This window comes from Felis catus, chromosome X (genome assembly GCF_018350175.1).
Source record: "Felis catus isolate Fca126 chromosome X, F.catus_Fca126_mat1.0, whole genome shotgun sequence".
Lineage (NCBI taxonomy): Eukaryota > Metazoa > Chordata > Mammalia > Carnivora > Felidae > Felis > Felis catus.
In genome coordinates, this window is record NC_058386.1 from 97,805,172 (window position 1) to 97,831,427 (window position 26,256).

At 43.0% G+C, this 26,256-nt stretch overlaps 1 protein-coding gene and 1 pseudogene across 2 annotated transcripts; both read right to left on the bottom strand.

Moving 5' to 3' along the window:
- Positions 1–1,213: 1,213 nt before the first annotated feature.
- On the bottom strand, positions 1,214–2,107 carry LOC101086124 (annotated as a pseudogene).
- A 20,210-nt stretch (positions 2,108–22,317) lies between these two features.
- LOC102902505 (rhox homeobox family member 1) lies at positions 22,318–25,323 on the bottom strand. 2 transcript variants are annotated; one of them, XM_006943970.4, is made up of 5 exons: positions 25,012–25,323; positions 24,544–24,859; positions 24,346–24,440; positions 23,875–23,920; positions 22,320–22,375 (listed from the first exon to the last, which is right to left on the bottom strand). In XM_006943970.4, the coding sequence occupies exons 1-4, from the start codon at positions 25,088–25,090 to the stop codon at positions 23,892–23,894; spliced, it is 519 nt and encodes a 172-aa protein (XP_006944032.2). In that variant the 5' UTR covers positions 25,091–25,323; the 3' UTR covers positions 22,320–22,375; positions 23,875–23,891. The 2 variants fall into 2 exon arrangements, with proteins under 2 accessions (XP_019679788.2, XP_006944032.2); XM_019824229.2 differs by lacking the exon at positions 24,346–24,440 and having other exon boundaries at positions 22,318–22,375; positions 25,012–25,308.
- Between the last annotated feature and the right edge of the window lie 933 nt (positions 25,324–26,256).

A 26,256-nucleotide genomic window follows, 5' to 3' on the forward strand; every position in this document is an offset into this window, starting at 1 on the left:
TGCTAGCTCAGCAATACATGGTTAATGGTCATTTTTTCGATTCATTTTATACTGTTTTTTTTTAAATGCTTATTTATTTATTTTGAGAGAGAGAGGGAGAGGGGAAGGGCAGAGAGAGGGAGACAGAATCCCAAGCAGCCTCTGTGCTATCAGTGCAGACCCCAACTCAGGACTCGCTCGCACAATCTTGAGATCATGACCTGAGCTGAAATCAAGAGTCAGATGCTTAATGGACTGAGCCTTCCAGGCGCCCCTTTTATACTGTTTTTAAATGAAAGTCCACTAGGTTGTGGAAATGGGCATTAAGGTAGTGGGAGTCAGGGGAACTCTTTTATACCAGTAATTGTTAAAGAAGGTGCACTATGGGGTGCCCGGCTGGCTCAGTCGGAAGAACATATGACCCTTGATCTCGGGGTCATGAGTTCTAGTCCCACGTTGGGTGTAGATATTACTTAAACTTACGTAAGCTTAAAAAGAAAAAAAGTTGCATGACTGAAAGTTTTGGATTTTTAAAAATTTCTTAATGTTTATTTTTGAGAGAGAGAGAGAGTGCGCGAGCGAGCATGGGGGAGGGGCAGAGAGAGGGAGACAGAGGATCTGAAGCAGGCTCCAGGCAGGAGGCACCTGGTGCCCCCGAACTCGTGAGCCAGGGGATCATGACCTGAGCTGAAGTCAGATGATTAACCGACTGAGCCATCCAGACGCCCCCAAAACAAAGTTTTTAATCTCTGATCTGTTTTTGAAAGGAGTTATGAGCTCAAAACCTGAACTAAATAATTGTTTTGTTTGTTGTATAGATTTATTTTCAAAGGACAGAACAGATAATTTAAATACAAGTCTATAGGCACATGGGTGGCTCAGTTTGTTAAGCATCTGACTTCGGCTCAGGTCATGATCTCACAGTCCGTGAGTTCAAGCCTCTCGTTGGGCTCTGTGTTGACAGCTGGGAGCCTGGAGCCTGCTTCAGATTCTGTGTCTCCCTCTCTCTGTGCCCCTCCCCCGCTCAAGCTCTGTCTGTCTCTCTCTCTCTCAAAAATAAACTAAACATTAAAAAAATTAAAAATAAGGGGCACCTAGGTGGCTCGGTCAGTTAAGTGTGGGACTTCAGCTCACATCATGATCTTAGAGTTCATGAGTTTGAGCCCCACATCGGGCTCTCTGCTGTCAGCACAGAGAGCCCTTCGGATCCTCTGTCTCCCTCTCTCTCTTCCCCTCCCTCACTCACAAAAGTAAACATTTCTCTCTCAAAAGTAAACATTAAAAAAAAAAAAAAAGAATTACTCTGTCAAAGGCAGCGATCATGCCAAAACATGTTCTCACTTACAGACACTCGCCAGCATCTTTTGAGTCTTTGAGAGCTCTCAGTGAAAAAAAAGGGGTCTAATATTTTATTCATATACATCCTTCTTCTCTGTGATGTAATCTACAGTTTCTTGTGGACACATTAACTTCTCCACATCTGTATCAGGAATTTCAAACCCAAATTCATCCTCCCTGACCATGATAATCTCCACTTGTCCAAACTGTCCAAGCCCAGGTCTTTCATAAAGTGGGAATTTACCAAGAGCTTTTCTGGGTCAATCTTAACCATAGAGTTTCAAGACGTAAAGAACACGGTCCTTGATTTCCTCCCACGTCAAAGTGCATCACTGTGCAGGTGGCACACTTGTGTAACTGGGACCTGCGGGAGCACTGAGGTGGGCTGCAGAGCCCCAGGCCTCCGGGTCCCTGCGCCGCACAGGGTGATGCTGAGGGACAAGGCCACTGCCAGCGTGAGAGCCCCCAGGCAGCGGTGTCAAGGCTGAGGACAGTTGGCAGACACAAGTGGAGAGGACGTGAGCCACCATGGTTACGCCAACCCCAGATTTGAACTAAATACTTTCACAAAATAATTTTCTTCCCGAATACTTCTTGTTCCTGGTTCAGACTTGTGATCTCTAGTGCTGGCTTTGACAGTCCCTCAAACTCGTGGCTCACTAGGATTTCTCCTTTGATGATGAATTGGTGCTCCATTTATGGGAAGGGGCTTGATGATATTAGGCCTCTAGACGTATGGAAAATTTCTCCAACTCTTGGATCAGCCCATAGGAATTTCACATTGGAAAGACTGAGCCACCAATGGACAATTATTTCTAATTTAACCTCACTGAGAGGAGCTGTGTCTGCCAACAGGTAGAAATGTGGTCAGAGCTTGTGGGAGTGTTCTGATGACTGAAAATAACACAGGATGAAACGGAATGATATGACCATTCCGGCGTATATTTGAGGTGAAGATTCTGCTGGGGTGTGTGTGTGCGCGCCCACGCGGGCCCAAGACAGGGAGAAGGAAGAGCGAATGACGCCTTGTCCAGTGTGTGACTTGGATGGAGAATTTGAGTGCTTTGCTGCCCATTAGGTCCCTATGGGACTACGATGTTGGCCAACTATGCCAGTGGCTAATGCTGAGTGTAATGAAGCTCGCAGTCAATATCTGAGAGGGGTGGAGAATAAGGAAGTTCCAGAACTTGGCAAATAACCCAGATCCTGAAGTGCAGCCAGTGCCCGTGGTGTCACAGATTCCAAAGAAAATCGAACAGCTGTCGATTCACACCTATGTATGAAAGAGGAGGAAAGGGAAAGAAGGTTTAATACAGAGATAAAGATAATACAGCCCTCTGCTCCTACGTTGCTTTCCTCCAGTTCACTGACGTTCTTTATTTGTGGCATTTAGGGTACAAAACTTCTGTAGTGATGATATTAAGAGAGAAACGTGCTGCACATGTGCTATTTCTTTAAGAGAAAATGTTAAGTGTGGAACTGTGGCATTTGATTTCCTCAGGCTGCCACCTTTTTCTTCTCTTCCTCTTCGTTCTCTTTCTCCAGTTCCCCAGGTCTTCCTTCCTCCTTCCTTTGCTTTAGAAATGAAAAAACAAGGGCGCCTGGGTGGCTCAGTCAGTTAAGTGTCCAACTTCGGCTCAGGTCATGATCTCACTGTTCGTGGGTTCAAGCCCCGCGTCGGGCTCTGTGCTGACAGCTCAGAGCCTAGAGCCTGCCTGGGGTTCTGTGTCTCCCTCTCTCTTTCTCTGCCCCTTCCCTCCTAACACTCTGTCTCTCTTTTTCTCAAAAATAAATAAACACCGAATTAAAAAAAAAAAAAACCAAAGAACAGGAGTGCCTGAGAACACAGTTTTGCACAATTTAACCAACACTACATGAAGTACTTCTTTATTATCAGATAAACCAGACCAATAAACCAAAAACCTAGAATAGGCATATCTTGAAAACATTGGCTTCATATGAATGGAGATGTTAGCAGCATTCATGTTTTGATCTTGTCTTGCTTTTTTTTTTTAAAAAAATTAGTAGGCTTTATTTTTTAGGGCAGTTTTATGTTTACAAAAAAACTGAGCAGAAAGTACAGAGAGTTCCTGTTATATTTTGCATTGGGTGTGGCACCTTTGCTACAATTGATAAACCAGTATCGGTACATTCTAATTAAAGTCTATTGTTTACATTAGGGTTCACTCTTTGTGTAGTGTTTTCTATCAATTTTGTCAAGTGCTTAATGTCCTGTATCTACCACTACTGTATATACAGAATAGTTTCATTTCCCTAAAATCCTCTGTGCTCCACCTACTCATCCTTCCTTTCCTGCTCTCTTCCCCTCCTCCTAAAAAAAAAAAAAAAGGTTTCCCCTTCCTGGGAAACCACTGATCTTTCCACTTTGCTACCGCTGTACCTTTTCCAGAATGTCACATAGTTGGAATCAGACTGGCTTCTTCCGCTTAGCAATATGTACTTAAGTTTCCTTTGTGTCTTTTCCTCGGTTGACAGCTCATTTCTTTTTATTGCTGAATAATATTCTGTTGTACCAATGTATCACACTTTACCTATTCACCCGTTGAAGGATATCTTGGTTGCTTCTAGGTGTCGATGATTATGAATAAAGCTACTATAAACATTCACATGCAAGTTTTGTGTAGATATATACTGTCAAGCTACTTGGGTGAATGCCTAGGGATGGGATTATTGGATCATATGATAAGAGTATGTTTAGTTTCATAAGAAACTGCCAAATTGTCTTCCAATGTGGCTGAACCATTTTTGCATTCCCACCAGCATGGAATGAGGGTTCCTGGTGCTCCACATCCTTGTCAGCATTTGCTGTTGTCAGTGTTTTGGATTTTAGCCATTCTAATAGGTGTGTAGTGTATCTTGTTGTAGCTTTTAGTTTATTTAATTTGAGAGAGAGCGTGAGCAGGAGAGGGGCAGAGAGAGAGAGGGAGAGAGAATTGCCAGCAGGCTCTGTGCTGTCAGTGCAGAGCCCACAGTGGGGCTTAATCTCACTAACTGTGGGATCATGACCGGAGCCGAAATCAAGAGTCAGACATTTAACTGACTGAGCCACCCAGGCGTCCGAGTATCTTGTTGTTTCCAAATTACACATAACGTTAGGCATCTTTGCATATGCTTATTTAGCAACTTTACATCTTCTTCGGTGAAGTTTCTGTTCAAACCTTTTGCCTACTTTTTAACTGGATTGTTTGTTTTCTTATTGTTGAGTTTTAAGAGCTCTTTCTATATTGTGGACACAAGTCTTTTATCAGATAAGTGTTTTGCACACATTTTCTTCCCAGTCTATGGTTTGTCTTTTCATTCTTTAACAGTGTCTTTTGCAGGGCACACATTTTTTTTTCCCCATCAACATAAGTAAATATTTTTTAAATTAAAGTACAGTTGACATACAAGATTATATATATTTTTAATGTTTATTTATTTTTTGAGAGAGAGAACGAGCAGAGGAGGGGCAGAGAGAGAGGGAGACACAGAATCTGAAACAGGCTCCAGGCTCTGAGCTGTCAGCACAGAGCCTGACATAGGGCTCCAACTCACAGACCATGAGATCATGACCTGAGCCAAAGTTGGACACTTAACCAACTGAGCCACCCAGGCTCCCCAACATGCAATATTATATTAGTTTCAGGTGTACCCACATAGTAATTACACATTTATATACATTACAAAATGAACATCATGGGAAGTCTAAAAAGAATTTAAATTTGAATTTAAATTTGAGAGAGAGAGAGAGAGAGAGAGAGCACACGAGCACAGCAGGAGGGGCAGAGAGAGAGGGAGACACAGAATCTGAAGCAGGCTCCAGGCTCTGAGCTGTCAGCATAGAGTCCGACGCAGGGCTTGAACTCACCAACTGGGAGATCATGACCTGAGCCAAAATCATATGCTTAACCAACTGAACCATCCAGGTGCCCCTAATATTTGTCTTTCTATGGATAACTTATTTTACTTATAATGATACTCTCTAGTTCCATCCATTTTGTCGGGAATGAATGGTAAGATACCATTCTTTTTTGTGGATGATATATCACATATTTTTTCTAAGATTTTATTATTATTTTTTTACATTTATTTATTTTTGAGAGACAGAGAGAGACAGAGCACAAGTGGGGGAGGGGCAGAGAGAGGAGACACAGAATCCAAAGCAGGCTTCAGGCTCCGAGCTGCCAGCACAGAGCCCGATGCGGGGCTCGAACCCACAAACCATGAGATCACGACCTGAGCTGAAGTCGGACGCTCAACCGACTGAGCCACCCAGGTGCCCCTCTAAGATTTTATTTTTAAGTATTCTTTACACCCAACCTGGGGCTCACACTTACAACCATGAGATCAAGGGTCACATGCTCTACCGACTGGGCCAGCCAAGCCCCCTACCACATTTTCTTTCTCCATTCATCTATCAATGGACACTTGAGTTGTTTCCATATCTTAGCTATTGTAAATACTGCTACAGTAAACATGGGGTGCATATTTCTTTTCAAATTAGTATTTTCGTTTTCTTTGGGTAAACACCCAGGAGCGCAGTTGCCGGATTGTGTGGTATTTCTATTTTAAACATTTTGAGGAACCTCCATACTGTTTCCCATAGTGGCTGCACCAATTTACAGTCACACCAACAGTGCAGCAGGGTTCCCTTTTCTCGATATCCTTCCCAATATTTGTTATTTCTTATCTTTTTGATTCTAGCCATTCTGACAGGTATAAAGTGACATCTCACTGTGGTTTTGATTTGCATTTCCCTGATAACTAGTGATGTTGAGTATCTTTTCATGTGTCTGTTGGCCATCTCTGTATCTTCTTTGGGAAAACGTCTATTCCACTACTCTGCCCATTTTTAAATCATTATGTGTGGGGGTTTTTTTGGTGTTGAGTTATATGGGTTCCTTAAATATTCTGGATATTAACCCCCTTATCAGATATATCATTTGCAATCGTCTTCTCCATTAAGTACATTTCCTTTTCATTTTGTTGATGGCTTCCTTTGCTGTGAAAAAGCTTTGTAGTTTGATGTAGTCCTATTCATTTATTTTTGCTTTTTTTGCCCTTGCCTGAGAAAACAAGTCCAAAAAACATTGCTAAGACTGATGTCCAAGAGTTTATTGCCTAAGTTTTCTTTTTTTAATGTTTATTTATTTTGAGAGAGAGAGAGACAGAGACAGAGAGTGCATGTGCACAAGTGGGGGCGGGGCAGAGAGACAGAGGGAAACAGAGAATCCCAAGCAGGCTACGTGCTGTCAGTGCAAGGCCTGACGTGAGGCTTGATCTCATGAACCATGAGCTCATGACCTGAGCTGAAATCAAAAGTTGGACACCTAACTGACTGAGTCACCCAGGCACCCCACTGCCTATGTTTTCTTTTAAGAGTTTTGTGGTTTCAGGTTTTACATTTAGGTTTTTAATCCATTTTGAGTTTATTTTTGTGTATGGTGTAAAACAGTGGCCCAGTTTCATTCTTTTGCATGTAGCTGTCCAGTGTTCCCCATACCATTTATTTAGGAGACTGTCTCTTTTCCATTGTATAGTCTCACCTCCTTTGGCATAGATTAATTGGCCATATAACTGTGGGTTTATTTCTGGGCTCTCTATTCTCTTCTACTGATCTATGTGTCTATTTTTATGTCAGGACCACACTGTTTTGATTATTACAGCTTTGTAGTATAGTTTGAAATCTGAGAATATAATACTTTCTGCTTTGTTATTTTTTCTAAAGATTACTTTGGCTGCTCAGGGTCTCATGTTATTTCATACAAGTTTTAGGATTATTTGTTCCAGTTCTGTGAAAAATGCCATTGGTATTTTGATTGGGATTGCACTGAATCTGCAGATTGCTTTGGGTAGTATGGACATTTTAAGAATATTAATTTTTCTAACCCATGAGCATAGTATATTTTTCTACATATTTGCATCATCTTCAATTTCTTTCATCAATGTCTTACACTTTTCATAGTACAGGTCTTTCACCCCCTTAAATTTATTCCTAAGTATTTTATTCTTTTTGATGCAATTGTGTATGGGATTGTTTTCTTAATTTCTTTTTCTGACTGTTATTAGTGTAGAAAAATGCAACAGAGAGGCGCCTGGGTGGCTCAGTCGGTTAAGTGTCTGACTCTTGGTTTCGGCTCAGGTCATGAGGTCAAGCCCTGTGTCGGGCTCTGTGCTGACAGTGTGGAGCCTATTTGGGATTCTCTGTCTCCCTCTGTCTTTGCCCCTCCCCTGCGTGCACTCTCTCTATCTCTCTCTTAAAATAAATAAGCTTAAAAAAAAGAAAAATGCAACATATTTCTATTAATTTTGTATCCTTCAACTTACTGAATTCATTTATTAGTTCAAATAGTTTTTTGGTGGAGTCTAGGGTTTTCTATATATTGTATATCATGTCACCTGCAAATAGTGACGGTTTTTCTTCTTCCTTGCCAATTTGGATGCCTTTTATTTTTTTTTATTTTTATTTTTTTGTTAATCACCACAGCTAGAACTTCCAGTATTATGCTGAATAAAATTGGCAAGAATGGGAATGGGCATCCTTGTCTTGTTCCTGAGCTTAGAGTTAAGTTCTCGGCTTTTCACAGTTGAGTATGGTGCTAGCTATGAGTATGTCACATGTGGCCTTTATTACGTTAAGGTGCGTTCCCTCTATACTCACTTTGTTGAGAGTTTTTGTCATAACTGAATTTTGAGTTCTGTCAAATGCTTTTTCTTAATTTATTAAGATGATCATGGGTGCCTGTGGCTCAGTCGGTTGAGCGTCAGACTTTGGCTCAGGACTTTGTCTCAGGCCATGATCTCAGTTTGTGAGTTCGAGTCTCGCATTGGGCTCTCTGCTGTCAGCGTGGAGCCGCTTTGGATCCTCTGTCCCTCTCTCTCTGCACCTCCCCTGCTCGCTCCCATTCTCTCAAAAATAAACATTTAAAAATTAAGGAAGATGACCGTATCATTTTTATCCTTCATTTTGTTAATGTGGTGTATCTCATTGATTGAGATAAGGATGTCAAACCATCCTTTCATCCCTGGAATAAATCCCACTTGATCATGGTGTATGATCCATTTAATGTATCGTTGAATTTAATTCGCTAATATATTGTTGAGGATTGTTGCATCTATGTTTATCAGGGATATTAACCTGTAATTTTCCTTTTTATAGTACCTCTGGTTTTGGTATTAGGGTAATTTTGGCCTCATGGAATGAATTTGAAAGCATTATTTCCTCTTCAAGTTTCTGAAATAGTTTGAGAAGGATAGGTGTTGACTCTCTTTAAGTGTCTAATATAATTTACCCGTGAAGCCATCTGGTCCTGGACTTTTGTTTGTTGAGAGTTTTTGACTATTGATTCAATTTTATTACTAGTAAGTGGCCTGTTCAGATTTTCTGTTTATTCATGATTCAATCTTGGAGGTTTGTATGTTTCTAGGAATTTATTATTCTTCCAGGTTGTGCAATTTGTTGGCATTTGGCATATATATTTTTTTTGTAGTACTCTCTTAAGATGCTTTGTGATTCTGTGGTGTCACTTGTAACTTCTCTTTCATTTCTGATTTTACTCACTTGAGTCCCCTCTCTTTTTTCTTGATGAGTCTGGCTAAAGATTTATCAATTTTGTTTATCTTTTCAAAGAACTAGCTCTTAATTTCACTACCTTTCGTATTGCTTTTTTAGTCTCTATTTCATTTATTTCTGCTCTGATATTTATTCCTTATTATTATTATATATTTATTACTTTGGACTTTGTTGTTTTTCTAGTTCCTTTAGGTGTAAGGTTAGATTATTTATTTCAGATTTTTCTTATTTCTTGATGTAGGCTTGTATTGTTATAAACTTGCTTCCTAGAGCTGCTTTTGCTGTGTCCCAAAGATTTTGGAATGTTATTATTTTCAACTTCATTTGTCTTATTTTTTAATTTTCTCTTACAGTGCTTTTGTCCTAAGGAAAGTTCCTACAGATTCCTGCCCCTCAGCACACCCCCTAAAATTAGTCAATAAATCTCCTTCATGTAAGGGCCAGGTGCCTTTCAAACTGTTGCCTCTGTGCTGGGTCTGAGTTCACGCACAGACCCTTTAGTAATGGAGCCTGTTTTCTATAGCCCTCTGGCTCCCCTAGGAGATTCCCCTAGGAATTTCTACCTAGACAATCATGTCATCTGTGAACAAAGACAGTTTTATTTCTACCTTCCCCATCTACATACCTTTTATTTTACTTTGTCTTATTGCATTAGTTAGGCCTACCAGTATGATGTTCAATAAAAGTAGTTAGAGGGGACATCCCTGCTTTCTTCCTGATTTTAAGGTGAAAGCATCTAATTTCTCACCACTAAGTATGATAACTGTAGACATTTTTATAGATGTCCTTTATCATGTTGAGGAACTTCCTTTTTGTTCCTAGTTTGCTGAGCGTATTTAACGTGAATTGGTGCTGGACCTTGTCAAGTGCTTTTTTTTGCATCTGATGATAGGATCATGTCATTTTTTCTTCTTTAGCCTGTTGATGTGATGGATTACATTAATTGACTTTTGAGTGTGAACCAGCCTTGCGTACCTGAGATGAATCCCAGTTGGTCATAGTATATAATTATTTTCATAACTTGTTGCATTTGATCTGCCAATATTTGGTTGATGGTTTTTGCATCTATATTAAGAGATACGGGTCTTTGGTTTTCCTTTTTTGTAATGTATTGTCTGGTTTTAGTATTAGGATGATGCTGATCTCATAGAATGAGTTAGAAAGCATTCCCCCTGCTTCTATTTTCTAGAACAGATTGTAGAGAATTTGTATCATTTATTACGTTTGGTAGAATTCCCCAGTAAACTCATTTGTGCCTGTTGCTTTCTGTTTTGGAAGGTTACTAATTATTGGCTCAGTTTTAAAATAGGTATAGACCTATTCATATAGTCTATTTCCCTTTTTATGAGTATTGTTAGATTATGTATTTCAAAGAATTGGTCCATTGCTTCTAAGTTATCAAATTTGTGACCATAGAGTTGTTCATAATATTCTTTTATTATCCTTTTAATGTCAGTGGAATCAGAAGTGATGGCCCCCTTTCTTTTTTTTATTTAAAAAAATTTTTTTTAATGTTTATTAAGTTTTTGAGAGAGAAAGAATTCTCAAAAGCAGGCTTCAGGCTCTGAGCTGTCAGCACAGAGCCCAACATGGGGCTTGAACTCACAAACTGTGAGATCATGACCTGAGCCGAAGTTGGATGCTTAACTGACTGAGCCACCCAGGTGCCCCATGATGGGCCCCTTTCATTTCTGAGAGTAGCAATTTGTGTCTTCTCTTTTTTTCTTGGTTAGCCTGGACAGATACTTATCACTTTTGTCAATATTTTCAAAATAACCACCTTTTGGTTTCATTGATTTTCTCTATTGTTTTCTTGTTTTCAATTTCTTTGATTTTTGCTCTGAGTTTTTAATATCTTTTTTTCTCCTTACTTGCATTTAATTTCCTCTTCTTTCTCTAGGTTCCTAAGGTAGAAACTTAGATTATTAATTTTAGATTTTTCTTCTTTTCTAACATATGCATTCAGTGTGACAAATATCCCTCTATGCATTGATATCATTGCATCTCCAAATTTTGATAAGTTGTATTTCCATTTCCATTTAGTTAAAAATATTTTTTCAAATTCTCTTGAGATTTAGTCTTTGATCCATGTGTTACTTAGAAGTGTGTTTTATGGCCCAGAATATAGTCTGTTTTAGTGAATGTTTCATGTGAGCCTGAAAACAATGTGCATTCTGCTGTTGTTGAAGTATTCTACAAAGGTCAATTAGATCTGGTTTATTGATGATGCTCAGTTCAATTATATTTGATTATACTGATTTTCTACCTGCTGTATTTGTCAATTAGTAATAGAGGGGATGTTAAAGTTCTCAAGTACAACAGTAGATTTGTCTATTTCTCCTTGTAGTTCTGTCAATTTTGACTCATGTGTTTTGACACTGGGTTGACACATTAAGGTTTGCTGTCTTCTGGAAAATTGAATCTTTTGCTGTTATGTAATGGCCCTCTTTATCCCTGATAATTGTCCTTGTTCTGAAGCGTGCTTTGTCTGAAGTACTCCAGCTTTCTTTTGCTTAATGTTAGCATGGTATATCTTTCTCCATACCTTCAATGCCTCCATACCTTCAATTTATCTCTCTTTATATGTAAAGAGGTGCCTGGGTGGCTCAGTCCGTTAAGCATCTGACTTCGGCTCAGGTCATGATCTCACGGTTTGTGAGTTTGAGCCCGGTGTCGGGTTCTGTGCTGACAGTTCAGAGCCTGGAGCCTGCTTCGGATTCTGTGTCTCCCTCTCTCTGTGTCCCTCCCCTGCTCACACTCTGTCTCTCTCTTTCAAAAATAAATAAACATTAAAAAAACAAAGTAGGTTTCTTGTTGGCAACATATAGTTGGCTCTTGTGTTTTTTAAATCCAGTCTTACAGTCTCTATCTTTTAATTGCCATAGACTATTCACATTTAAAATTGTTATTGATATATTCAGATTAGTATCTACCATTTTTGTAATTGCTTTGTATTCATTGTCATTGTTCTTGGTTTCTATTTTATCTTCCACTCTTTTTCTGCCTTCTCTGGTTTTAATTGAGATTTTTATTATGATTCAATTTTCTCTATTCTCTTAACATACCATTAACACTTAGAAAAAAATTTTTTAGTGATTACCCTAGAATTTGCAATATGCATTTATAAGAAGTCTAAGTACACTTCCAAATAACACTATATCATTTTACTGGTAGTACAAATACCTTATGCACAGTGTTCCCAATTCCTCTCTCCTGTCTTTTATAACATTGCTGTCATTCATTTCACTTATCCATATGCTATAATCACTGAAGACATTTTTACTGTTATTATTTTGGACAAACTGTTATCTGTTAGATCACATAAAAATATTATAAATAAAATGTTTCATCTTACCTTCATTTATTATTTCTCTAACACCTTTTCTTTCTTTATGCAAATCTGAATTTCTTTTTTTTAAATTTTTATTTATTTAAGTAATCTCTATCCCCCAATGTGGGACTTGAACTCACGACCCCAAGATCCAGAGTCGCATGCTTCTCCAAACTGAGCCAGCCAGGTACCCCACAAGTCTGAGTTTGTGACCTCCTCTCTAAGTGCTCCTCCTCTCTAAGTGCTAATTTTCCTCCTCTAATTTTCCTCCTCTCTAAGTGCTCCTGTTAACATTTCTTACAAAGGAGGTATACTGGTGACAAATTTTCTTAATTTTTATTTGTCTGAGAAAGTCTTTATTTCTCTACACTTTTGAAGGATAACTTTGATGGATACAGAATTCTAGGTTAATGGATTTTTTTTCCTCCAACACTTTAAATATTTCACTTCACTTAGGGCACCTGGATAGCTCAGTCAATGGAGCATCTGACTCTTGATTTCAGCTCAGGTCATGATCCCAGGGTCATGGGATCGTGCCCCGTATCAGGCTCCATGCTGAGCGTGGAGCCTGCTTAAGATTCGCTCCCTCCCTCCCTGTGCACCTCTTCCTCGCTTGTACTCTCTCTCTCAAAAACATTTTTTTTTCCACTTCACCATCTTCTTGCTTGCATGTTTTCTAAAGAGAAGTCTGATGTGATTCTTATCCTTGCTCCTGTATAGGTATTTTTTTTTTGATCTGGCTTCTTTCAAGATTTTCTCTTTGCCTTTGATTTTCTACAGTTTGAATATGATATGCCCCAGTATAGATTTTTTTTGGTGTTTATCCTGCTTGATGTTTTGTGAACTTCCTGGATCTGTTGTTTGGTGTCTGCCATTAATTTGGAACAAGTCTCTGCCAGTATAACTTTTTTTTTTGAAGGTTTAAAAGATTTTTTGAGTATAGTTGACACACAATGTTGTATTAGTTTCAGGTGTACAGCATAGTGATTTAATGCAATCCCTACCAAAATACCAACAGCATTTTTCACAAAACTAAAACAATACTAAAATTTGTATGGTACCACAGAAGACCCCCAATAGCCAAAGCAATATTGACAAAGAAAAACACAGCCGGAGGTATCACGATTCCAGATTTCAAGATATACTACAAAGCTGGAGTCATCAGAGAAGTATGGTACCGGCATCAAAATAGACACACAGATCAATGCAACAGAACAGAGAGCCCAGAAAGAAATCCACACTCATATGGTCAATGAACTTATGCCAAAGGAGGCAAGAACATACATTAGGGAAAAGACAGTCTCATCAATAAACGGTGTTGGGAAAACTGGACAGCTACACGCAAAAGAATGAATTTGAACTACTTTCTAACACCACACACAAAAATAAACTCAAAATGGATTGAAGACTTAAATTGGAGATCTGCCAATTTCACTTTAAACATTTCCTCCACTCTTTTCTTTCTCCTCCTTTTGGCATCCCCGTCACACGTTACACCTCTTGCAGTTGTCTACAGCTCTTAGGTGGTCTGTTTTGTTTTGTTTCCTTCATTCTTTTTTCTCTTTGTTTTTCATTTTCAGAAGTTTCTATTGTCATATTGGGGAGCTTCTGTCATATTGGGAAGTTGCTGTTGTCATATCTTCCAGCTCATTGATTCTTACTTGCCTTGTACAGTCTATCGATAAGCCCATCAAAGGCACTCTTCAGGGGCACCTGGCTGGCTCAGTTGGTGGAATGTGCGACTCTTGGTTTCAGGGTTGTGAGTTTGAGTCCCATGTTGGGTATAGACATTACTTAAAATCTTAAAAAAAAGGCCTTCTGCAGTTCTGTCACAGTGTTTTTGTTTTCTAGTATTTCCTTTTGATTCTTTCTTAGAGTTTTTATTTCTTGGCTTTACGTTATTCATATGTTCTTGCATATTGTCCATTTTTTTCATGAGAGACTTTAGCATATTAATCATAGTTATTTTATTATTTTATTTTTTGATACATTTTATTATTTTTAGAAGTTTAGTTTGAGAGAGAGAGAGAGGTAGTGGGGGAGGGGCAGAGAGAGAGGAAGTGAGAATCCCGAGCAGGCTCTGTGCTGTCACTGCAGAGCCTGATGCAAGGCTCCATTTCATGAACTGTGAGATCGTGACCTGAGCTGAAATCAAGAGTCAGATGCCCCAAATCATAGTAATTTTAAATTCCACATCAAATAATTCCAAAATTTCTGCCATATTTGAGTCTACTTCTGATGCTATGTCTCTTCAGAATATGTGTTTTGTTTTTGTTTTTTGTTTTTGGTTTTTTTTAGCATGCCTTATACCTTTTATTGAAAGCCAGATGTGATGTACTGGGTAAAAGAACTGGAGTAGGTAGTGTTTTAGTGCAAGGTTTTCTGTTTATCTGGCTAGGAATTAGGATGTGTTTACTGTTTGCTGTGTCAGAGGCTAAAATTCCCTTTAGTGTCCTTGTTTTTGTCTCGGCTGTCATCTTTGAGTTTCCCTAGAGGCTTCTTCTTAAATAGGGTCTGAGGCTTGCAGTTCTTTCAGGTGTAGTCCACTATTAAACAGGAGCACTATTCATTTGGTGGTAAGTCTGTGGGGAGGAAAAACATTCTATAGTCCTATGATTAGATCTCAGTCCTTTAGGGAGTCCGTCTCCCTGGGCTGTGACCTTTACAAGGGCTTCTCAGCTTCCCCACCCTTTCCTTTAACTAAGTGAGACAGGAAGGCTGGAAGGGGCCAGAGTTGGGTGTACCCACCCCTTCCACCGTCACCCAGGCTTTGGTAAAACCCAAGTCCCTTAGGCTGTGGTTAGTTTCCCTTCAGGGTAGGCCTTGGTTGAGAAAATCAGAGAGCTCTGGATATGTTTCAAATAGTTTTCCCCTCTCCCTGCTTTAAGCAAGTAGAGTTTTCTCCAATTTTTACAGTGATAGCTCCTCGGAACCCTTCCCTGGCCAGAGTATTAACTCTTAAGGCAATCCATACTAAGCTTCTAAAATTTGTCAATTACAGGGCGCCTGGTGGCTCGGTCAGTTAAGTGTCCAACTCTTGATCTCAGCTCAGGTCTTGATATCAGGGTCATCAGTTCAAGCCCTGCATTGGGCTCCATGCTGGGTATGCAGCCTACTTAAAAAATAAATAAAATAATAAAATAAAATAAAATGAAATAAAACTCATCAATTATAGTTTACTGTGTTCCAACTCATATTGGCTCTAACTGTGGGTTTCTGCTTAGGCTTCTGCTTCTGGCAAACTGTGTTTATCGGTCTTCTCCCTACTTTCCAGGGCAGCAGTTTGCCCTATGACCTCAGTGCTCTAACAGATCTAAGAAGAATTGTTTTCAGTTTATTCCATTCTTTATTGTTATGAAGATGAGAATTCCTTCCTTATTCTTTACATTTTGGACTGGAAACTGGAAGTCCTTGTCTTTCTTTTTAAAGTGTGAGAGTTTGGGGTGCCTGGTGGCTCAGTTGGTTGAGCGTCTGACTCTTGATTTTGGCTCTGGTCATGATCTCACAGTTTTTGGGATCGAGCCCTACATTGGGCTCTGCACTAACATGCGGAGCCTGCTTGAGATTCTCTCCCTCTCTCTCTGCCCCTCCAATGAGTGCTCTCTCTCAAAGTAAATAAATATTTAAAAATAAAGTGGGAGAATTCTATATTTCCATTAATATTGTGTGTTCACACACTGCTTACCATTCAGACAGGGAAAGGGACTTTGCATTTTCTCTGAAAAATCACAGCTTAATCCACTTTTTTAAAATAACTACTTTTCGGGGCACCTGGATGGCTCAGTCGGTTGAGGGTCCAACTTCCACTCAGGTCATGATCTCCCGGTCTGTGAGTTTGAGCCCCGTGTCGGGCTCTGTGCTGACAGCTCAGTGCCTGGAGCCTGCTTCCCATTCTGTGTCTCCCTCTCTCTGTGCCCCTTCCCCACTCATTCTCTCTCTCTCTCTCTCTCTCTCTCTCTCTCTCTCTCTCTCTCTGTCAAAAGTAAATAAACATTAAAAAAATTTAAAAATAACCACTTTTCACTTTATTTACTTATTGTATTATATACATCATTAACGTTATATGTTGCCTTAAGTCCTAAGACAGAGAATAAATGGATGAACGAATGAATAACAAATAAGGTAGTTTAAACCATAGAAAAGAGAATCCATTTAATTGGTGCAAGAACAAGAAGAAATGAGAAATACTTAGTTCATACCTACTGCTTTAATCTGCTTTTTAATCGAGAAATATTGCATAAAGGTATATTAATGTGAATCTGTCATTCAGCAGAACGTCTAACATATGGGGTTATTTTGGTTAATGAAATGTTCTGGTGACCCAGTGGCCCGGGTGGCTCAGTCAGTTGAGTGTCCGACTCTCGATTTTGACTCAGGTCCTGATCCTAGGGTCATGGGATCAAGCCCCACATTGGGCTCCGAGCTGAGCATAGAGCCTACTTGGGATTCTCTCTCTCTCTCTCTCTCTCTCTCTCTCTCTCTCTCTCTCTCCCTCTGCCCCTCTTTCCCACTCACATTCTCTGTTTCTAAGATAAAAAAAGAAAGAGAAATGTGAAAACATGCACTACATTTTTCTCTCAAATTCAAAGAATTTATTAACATGAATTGTATATTTGTTTCAGTGAATTTCATTGGAGCCACTGTCAGTTGTGTGGTCTTAGGCATGTTATTTGGCCTCTCTCTGTGCTAGTTTCCTCGTCTGCATAAGAGGTTAGTGGTAATTCATGCAGGTTGCTTAGCACAGTACTTGGTACACAGTAAGCCCGCAGAAAACTGTAGCTATTATTGTCATTATTCATTGCTGTTACATGTAAACCACCACCTCGCCGTATTGGGGGAAACAAAAAATGCAGAAGACTCAATCTCGTGCAAGAATTATTCAAAAATATCACTTGTCTATTGCCCAGGGGTTAAGGTCTTCTCCTGGTTGTCAGGGGAAGGAACGGTGACAAGGAGCAGGCTGAGGCTAATGGACCTCAATTCTCTGGCCTTGAATTTGAATCTGGTTGCTCTTAGACAGTCACCTCATGATGGTGAGCTCTCTTTCCTCATCTTTCACACCCCCATCTCAACCAGGATGGTGGTCAGCTTTCTTGTTTCTGGAATAAACGGACTGAACACTCTTTTAAGCTAAACGTTAAGTGGCGTTTTGAAACTATAGAATGCATTCATCTAATGGAAGGACAGGTTTGGCCATGGAGACCCCTGAAGTCTAAGTCTCTAAAAATAGAGCTACCCTACAACCCAGCAATAGCACTACCAGGATTTACCCAAGGGATACAGGAGTGCTGATGCATAGGGGCACATGTACCCCAATATTTATAGCAGCACTTTCAACAATAGCCAAATTATGGAAAGAGCCTAAATGTCCAGCAACTGATGAATGGATAAAGAAGCTGTGGTTTATATATACGATGGAATACTACTTGGCAATGAGAAAGAATGAAATCTGGCCATTTGCAGCAACGTGGATGGAACTGGAAGGTATTACGCTAAGTGAAATAAATCAGTGAGAGAAGGACAGATATCATATGTTTTCACTCACATGTGGATCCTGAGAAACTTCACAGAAGACCATGGGGGAGGGGAAGGGGGAAAAATAGTTACAAACAGAGAGGGAGGGAGGCAAACCATAAGAGACTGTTAAATACAGAGAACAAACAGGGTGGATGCGGGGGGAGAGGGAAACATGGGTGATGGGCATTGAGGAGGGCACTTGTTGGGATGAGCACTGGGTGTTGTATGGAAGCGATGAGCCATGGGAGTCTACCCCCAAAACAAGAGCACACTGTACACGCTGTATGTTAGCCAATTTGACAATAAATTATATATATAAAAAACAAAATAAATAGCAGAAGAACCAATTTAACACCTTGAAATATTTTTGCCTGAGTCTCTGTTGGAATTGAGGTTTTGATGTGGTGGGTGGGCCTACAGAATTCATTGGAATTTCTTGGAAATTTCTTTTGCTTAAAATGAAGAAATAAGACCCTTCTGGATGTTTCTTAGGCTGTTGTGGTTATGCGCCCGGGCCAGGGTTGAGTTAAAAGGAGGGTAGGCAAGTGAGAAAAAGAGAAAAGACAGCTCTGTTGCTTGACCTTGTGATGGGGGCTATGGAAGGAGATGTAAGGAACTCATCTGCATATGAGCCTGAGTTCTGTTTTTTCCTTTCCCTTCTGTGCCCAGCTGGCCAGAACCATCTCCTCGTGCCCCACTGGCTACCTCCCAGAGGAAGTGATGAGCTGCCAGCCTCCCTCACTCTCCCGCTCCCTAAACCTCATCAATAGCTCTGGGCCCAGCTGTTGACATGGATTTCTTCCTCCCCTAGGTCTCCACAGTCTCTTTTTCCACTTCCTGTTTAAAAACATCATTTGTTTCGTCCTTTGTCTCTCTTCTTCAAGGGAGAAGTGGACAGAGGCTTTTCCTTGGTCCTTATCTTGCCTCCATTTCCCCCCCCTAAACCAAGATTCTTGGGCCTGGAATATGAGAATGTTGAGCTCCGAATCTGCAATTCTCATAGCAGCTCTAATTTTGTCTGGTACTGTGCTTAGGATGGGTTGAGGCATCTCAATTTTGTACCCAGGCCTGAATGCCACCCCTTAAATCTCTTGTGTCCCTTGATTTTATATTTTTTATTTTTTCTTAAAGTAGGCTCCATGCCCAACGTGGGGCTTGAACTCACGACCCTGAGATCAAGAGTCACGGGCTCTACTGACTGAGCCAGCCTGGCGCCCCGTGTCCTTTGATTTTAAAAGCAAGAGTGCGTGCAGGCGGCACCTTTTGTATTTTTAGAATCCAAAATATTGGCCTGTAAATGTTGGGAATTAAGACTTTCACCGTGAGACCTACCCTTTGTGTGGAAGGGATGGAGGGGGACTACAGCTCAACGCATTTGAAAATTGTATTTCTAGGGGCGCCTGGATGACTCAGTTGGTTACGCGTCGGACCTCAGCCTAGGTCATGATCTCACGGTTCACGAGTTCCAGCCCCGCATCGGGCTCTGTGCTGACAGTGTAGAGGCCGCTTGGGATTCTCTCTTTCCCTCTCTGCCCTTCCCCTCCCTCCCTCAAAAATAAACAAATAAATATTTTTTAAAGTTAATTCACCACACGTTCAGAGCTGGCATTTGCTCACAGGTTGCGCCACAGGTTGGCAAACTTGGTTTTGAAAGGAGACTGGGAGAAATGAGGGCGGTTATGATGGAAGCACACCTGGCCTTTTGTGGAAAGGGTACAAATCGCATCACTCTCTCAAGGCCCAAAATTGTAAGCACCAGGAGGCTGAATGTCTGTAGGGGAGGTTGGTAACTTTTCCTATTTTCCTAGAAGTAAAATGACTCGGCGAGGAGTTGGGAACTTTGAGTCTCCAGCCCTTTGGAGAAAAGAGTTCTAGGCAGGATGCAGGTGGCAAGCGCTGAGGCACTGAGCCTGAGCTGGCGTGTGCTGCCCAGGGCTGGATGATCTAGGTCTCGGGGGAGGGCACGGCCACCCAGGGGCTGAGGAACTCTGCGCGCTTTCTTGAGCTGCCTGCTCCACTGTTCTGGGCCTATGTCCTAAATCTGTGAAATGAAGGGAGTGGACTGGATGACCTTGAAAGCCCCTCACGGTGCAGAGACTACTGAGGTTTCTTCCCCTAAGCCAGGTACAGAAGAGAAAGGTACTTGGCTTGGAAGAGCCACGTGGCACAATGGGACTGGTTCTCCGTGGATGCCCGTGTTTTACCGCAGGGCCAATGAGCGTTTGTCTCACTTGCCGAATTAAAAAAACCTCATGTGAGAGTTCCACAAAGGAGAATGAGAATATGGTTCCTAAGATGATCTGGCCGAGGCAAGGACCGGCTCTCGCTGGGACACCTTACCGCCTGGGCTTAATGGGGGTGAGCAGAAGTCTCACTGAACCCCGATGAAGGTAATGGCACGCAGCATTACTAGGATGAGGGCTAGGTTACCATAGCAACCGACTCCCGAGGTGTCCGCTCCAGGCGTTGAGAAGCCCAGGCCACATGTGGGCTACAGCAGGTCAAACGAGGCCAAGTTTAGCTTCCCTAGCAGGAAATGCAGTGGAGGATTCTATTTTAGCTCTCTTATTTCACCTCCAGGACGCCAACGTTTCCCAGAGGTATCGTATCAGCACCAAACGACTGCATGGCAGGTCAGCACATCCACGCGTGTGCTCCGAGGACGCCCAATGATAAGCACGACACCCCATCACCTCAATTCTGGCAAACGTATTTCTGTTCTTTTTATTATTTACTTATTTATTTATTTAAAGCAGGCCCCATGCGGGGCTTAAACTCACGACCCTGAGATCAAGACCTGATCTGAGATCGAGTCAGACGCTTAGCCACCTGAGCCACCCAGGCACCCCAAAACATTTTTTCCTGTCCTTTTTAAAACAACTCAGAACGGGGTGCCTGGGTGGCTCAGTTGGCTAAGCGTCTGACTCTTGATTTCAGCCCAGGTCATGATCCCACAGTTCGTTGAGTTCAAGCCCTACGTTGGGCTCTGTGCTGATAGATCTCTCCCTCTCTCTCTGCCCCCTGCCCTGCTCGTGCTCTAACTAAATACATAAACTTAAAAAGACTAAAACGACTCAGAACAAACTCCATTTCCCCTACTTTGTATGTAATCACAGTGACTCTTTGTTTAAAAACTTACTTTTCACACTTACCTAGGAAAATTTACATTGTTTGATGTGAAAAAGCTTTAGAAACTTTAGAAAGATCCAGAATGTTTAATTACTGTAAAATGCTGAAACTACTGTATACTCCCCTCCCCGAGACCGTGTTTATAACTTTTCAGCCCAAACTAACATCTACAGAGAACAGAAAAGGGACTTGTTATTCTCGCAAGCAGTCTGAGCATGAAAAAAGAAATGTTGTTAGTGTGTCAGACTAGATATGAATGTTAACTGCAGGATTTGGGCTGAGTGCCGTCTGGCTTTCAGTCTCAGCATGGCAAAGCCACGTGTTCGACTAAAAATTTTGTTTTGGGGCACCTGGGTGGCTCAGTCGGTTAAACACCCGACTCTCAGTTTGGGCTCAGGTCGTGATCTCATGGATGTGAGATCGAGCCCCGTGTCTGGCTCTGCACCGGGCTCGGAGCCTGCTTGGGATTCTTTCTCCCTCTCTCTCCCTGTCTCCCTCTCTCTCTGCCCTTCCCTCGCTTACGCGCACATGCTCTCACTCTCTCTCAAAATAATAAAAATAAAAATATTGTTTTCAAAATCATCTGGTGAGGGTGGCAGTGGGCATGCACAGGTGCATTCCTGAATGTTCCTCTCTCTCAGCAGGGGCCCCAGCAGGTTGGACTTTTAAACAGGTTTCCCTCAAAGATACCTAATGGGTTATTCATCCTCTGAAACCTCTTGAGAGTTAAAAGGATGATCTGATGAGGAAGGCCTGGTTTGGAGGGCCCAGGGGGACTGTGGCTTCTTACTGGGATGTAAGAGCTGCTGACACCCTGAATTACTGCCATGATATTTTCGTCTATAGAATTAAGGAAAATTTAGACAAACTGGGTCCAAATTCACTAAAACTCCATACCACCAGATCTACACCCCATCTGCATGACTGCACTCACATATATACCATGGAACAAAAATAACAAACTCATCCCGGATTTTGTTTTTCACAAATAATCTCTTAATACAACATGACCTGCTACCGTCTCAAATGGTTATCTTTTGACGCACGAATTAGACATCACTGCCCGAACAAATGAAAGAATATTTCAAATTAACACAGGTAAGAATCTGGCATAAATTGAAACCCTCCCCCTACCCAGCACCAAATTCCATAAAACCCATCTCTTCAAAATAGTACCACCAAAAAAAAAAAAAAAAAAATCCTTAGATGTTAGAAAGTCCTCGAGAATATTCACTCATAGAGCTCAATCTGTGCCGTATCTTCAAGGTATATGTTTGTATGCAATTCTTCTCTAAGCTTTTCACCCTTCTTAGCTCAGTGAAACTGTATTAAAAATTGTTCTTGGGGCGCCTGGGTGGTTCAATTGGTTAAGCGTCCGACGTCAGTTCAGTTCAGATCTCATGGTTTGTGAGTTTGAGCCTCGCGTCGGGTTCTCTGCTGTCAGTGAAGAGCCTGCTTCGGATCCTCTGTCTCCCTCTCTCTGTACCTCCCTCGCCTGTGTTCTATTGCTGTCAAAAATAAATAAATATTAAAAAAAATTGTTCTTAGGGTTGGGGTGCCTGGGTGGCTCAGTCAGTCTGACATTGGGTCAGGTCATGATCTCATGGCTCGTGAGTTCGAGTCCCACATGGGGCTCTGTGCTGACAGCTCAGAGCCTGAAGCCTCCTTCCAATTCTGTGTCTCCCTCTCTCTCTGCCCTCCCTCTCTCGTATTCTGTCTCTCTCCCTCTCTCAAAAATAAATAACGTTAAAAAAGAAAGAAAAAAATTGTTCTTAGGGCACCCTGGTGGCTTTTGATATCTCTCTCTCTCCCCCTCTGCTCCTCTCCCCAACGTGCACTCTTCCTCTCTCAAATTAAAAAAAAAAAAGGTTATTTCCCAGGTTTTGGCACCGAAAAAAATTGCTTCAAATTTTTCAAAATGTTTATTTATTTTTGAGAGAGACAGAGACAGAGCATGAGCAGGGGAGGGGCAGACAGTGAGGGAGACACAGAATCCAAAGCAGGCTCCAAGCTCTGAGTGGTCAGCATAGGGCCCAACAAGGGGCTCAGACCCATGAGATCATGACCTGAGCCGAAGTCGGACGCTTGACTGAGCCATCCAGGTGCCCGTTTGCTTCAATTTCTAAACAAATCTCCAGTTTCCTCCAACCCTCCACTATAATGTTTTCAGGCTGACACATGAGAGTTTCAGAACATTAAAGGTAGGGCCGCCACTTTCTACAATGCTTTACTACAGACTAAAACAGCAGGAGAACCAGGCACTTGGACTTTAAAGCCGTCTCCCTGCATTCGTCTTGGTGTAACTAAACAGACAGTTACTCATATCGTGTGTTCTCTGTATGTGAATAATTCCCTTACCCCAAGGCCTGAATGTACTTTTGTGTGTGTGCGGATTTAGCTAAGAACTTATGCCTGGTTTTAAATAAAGTAACAATACAGTCGAACCCTCTCATAACCTAGGTCCTTTGTGTGTTAATGTGCATAGTTCCCAGATTTAACTGAGCCCAACATGACTCCACACAGAAATGCTCCCTAAAAGACGTGTTAGAAGGAGTTGAGCTTGGGGCACCTGGTTGGCTCAGTTGGTTAAGTGTCCAGTTTCAGCTCAGGTCATGATGTCGGGCTCTGTGCTGATGGTGTGGAGCCTGCTTGGGATTCTCTCTTCCCACCCCACCCCCCACCTCTCAAAATAAACTTTTACAAAAAAGGAGTTGAACTTTATCTACCCTTGATTTTGTACAGGGAATTCGAAGAAGCAGTTTGGTTCTCTTTTACTGTTTTCCTTTAAGAAATCAAGATCCTTCTGGTAATGGGCAATTTTCACAAACCGGGGTGTACTTATCCCAACTTCCATTCACCAAAGACCTAAAGTTCAAAACTTATTTCCCAAACATGGAAAAGGTAACCGAAGCAACAACTTGAGAATGTCTAGAACAAAAGTGTCCAAGACCCAAAGCAGATTTTAAAACGGCTGCCCAGCCACATTGCTTTTTTCAAGTTTACTGACCTGTGCCTCGGTTTGAGTCACATCCATACATATGGTAATCTCCTTTCTGAGGGAAGAAAATCGCCAATATTTAGTATCTGGAGTTGTGGATGAAATGAGATATACAATGTACAGTTCATGCTTGTTTTTAGATTTCTATTTTCCCCAATTCCCCAGCACACATTTCTGTAATACCCAAGTCCGGGCTTGCTTCAGGGACAACTTTCCTTTGTGAGCAAAATTTCAGGGTACGTTGAAAAACTCAGAGTTCAAGATCAATATAACTTGAATCAAACGGATGCACAAAAAATTCCGGGACGACCAAATTATCAGCATTTTAAATAAAGACCAGATCCAACCCTGCACTTGCATGAGGGTGCCTGACTCCTCATCCTGATCTCAATCCTGAGCCAAGAGAATGAGATTTAGGAAAACAGGAGCGCGGCCCAACTTTCTTGACGATTCATTTACATACTGCAGGAAAATATTTACCTCGATGCCCAGCCCTGTAGGCATCACTCCCACCTTGGACGGAGCGCAAGGGCTGGCAGATTTCGGTGGCTTCCAGCCCATAGGTAGCTTTGGCTCTGGAAGGGAGGGAGAGAGACCCGGGAGAGAGCCAAAGGCGTCCCACGCCGCCGAGCCCCTAGCGTCCTAGAGAACTGGGCGCCTCCAGAGCGAGCCACTCACCGCGCGAACACGTCGGGGTACTGGCTGCGTTGGAAAACTCTCTCCAGCTCCTTCAGTTCCAACCGCATGAACAGGTGGCGGAGGCGTGGCTGCCTGTCCTGGGGCTGCGGATCCTCGGTGGCCGCGTGGGCCTCCTGCTGCTGCTGCGGGGGCTCCTCTCCGCCGCCGCCGCCCTTCTGGATCTCGTCTACAGGGCCGGGAGCTCCCGCGCCGCCGTGGCTTTCTTCCCCTTCTGCTGCTGCTCCCCGCTCAGGTTCGGACAGTAGATCCTTCCCGATGTCTCCTCCAGTTACTGAGATCACGGTAGGCTTCGCGTCTGGAAAAGAAAAGAGAGATCACTGCGTTGGAGCCCAGGGTGCGTGGGGCAGCGACCCGAGAGCAGCGACGCTGGCCGCGCGTCCCGTCCCCTCGCCTCTCCCAGGCGTTTCCCACGGTTCGCCAAACGGATGTCCCGGTTCAGGCCCCGACCCTGCCGTTCTCGGAACTCATCGTCTCCCAGGCTTTGGGAAGCGGTGTCTTCTAGGGGGCTCCCGGGCGGAGGTTCCATGTCCCGAGCGCTGTCGACGCAGCCGTGCGCCTTTATAGACTCCGCGCTGCGGCCCGCGGCAACCCCCCGGGTCGGGTCGTCTTTCTGGCACAGGGTCCGGGTTACCGCGCGCCTACCCCGGGATCAACGGTCGCTGGCTTAGAACGCCCACTACCCCGGCACCTGCGTGCGTGGTGGGCGGGACCTGCCGGGGAGCACACGAGGCTGGGGCGTGGCCACGAGGTAGGCGGAGCGCTTGCCGGAAGCGTGCTGCGGGAGGGGGCGTGCCCGAGGGCTCTAACAAGCCGCTTACCCGGGGCATTACCCTGGGGCAGGGGCCTTGCTGGGCGGTGCCAGCCAGCCGGGGGCGGGGCTGGGGCGGGGCGGGGGCGGGGCACGAAACCTCCCACCAGCCCCCAGAGCCCTGGGAGAAGTGTGGCGAGAACGTCTCACCACCGGGCTGTCGCTGCACCGAAGTCGGTGCAGGGCTGTCGCCCTAAGCTCCTCCAGGGCGAGGGACTCAGAGGGAGGGCTGGAGAAAGCGCGGGGCCCCTGGCAGCCCCAGCACGGAAGCGACGGTGGTCCCCCTCGCCGTGTGGGCTCTGAGCGCGCCTCTCCCCGCCGAGAAGTCGGTAGTTAATGGACGGGACTCTCTGGTTCGGCTCTCTTCGCACCCAGAGTCCACGAGCCGGGCTGGCGATTCAGACGAAACGATTAGCTAGGTGGGGGGGGGGTTGCTGCTTGCTCTGGGGTTTTGCAATAACGCGCTGAAAGCGGAGCCCACCAAGCTTCTCTGGGCGATCAGGAGCGGGAGCTTCAGGCAAGGTTTGCAGAACACCGTGGGTGCTCAGATCCACGCTGTAAAAAACCCAACCCGTCTCTTGCGAAAGCAACTAATATTCTAGATTGGTAGTAAGGAATTCAGGTTGGTAGTACAAGTGTAGAACCCTGCCCCCAGTTTTGTGCATCCAAGAATGCTTGCACTGCCCGCGGCCCTTCCTTTGGCCCTGGACTGTGGGGCTTGCCAACCTCTGCCTGTCAAGCTCCGCTGTCCCCTCTCTAGCTGTAGGTCCTCTGCAAAAGCGCACGTGTTTCTGCGCTGGGCGGGTGCTGGGGACTTGGGTTCGTTTCCAGGTTTTTACTCTCCTCCTTCTCCTCCTGTTCCTCTTGGTCCTCTTCGTCTTTCT

Excerpts from the sequence above, each read along its gene's own strand:
- LOC102902505 (XM_006943970.4), bottom strand. The coding sequence starts at position 25,090 with ATGGAACCTCCGCCCGGGAGCCCCCTAGAAGACACCGCTTCCCAAAGC. Across the intron at positions 24,860-25,011 it reads TGAGTTCCGAGAACGGCAGG|ACGCGAAGCCTACCGTGATC; the intron begins GTCGGGGCCTGA and ends TTTCTTTTCCAG. Across the intron at positions 24,441-24,543 it reads TACCCCGACGTGTTCGCGCG|AGCCAAAGCTACCTATGGGC; the intron begins GTGAGTGGCTCG and ends CCTCCCTTCCAG.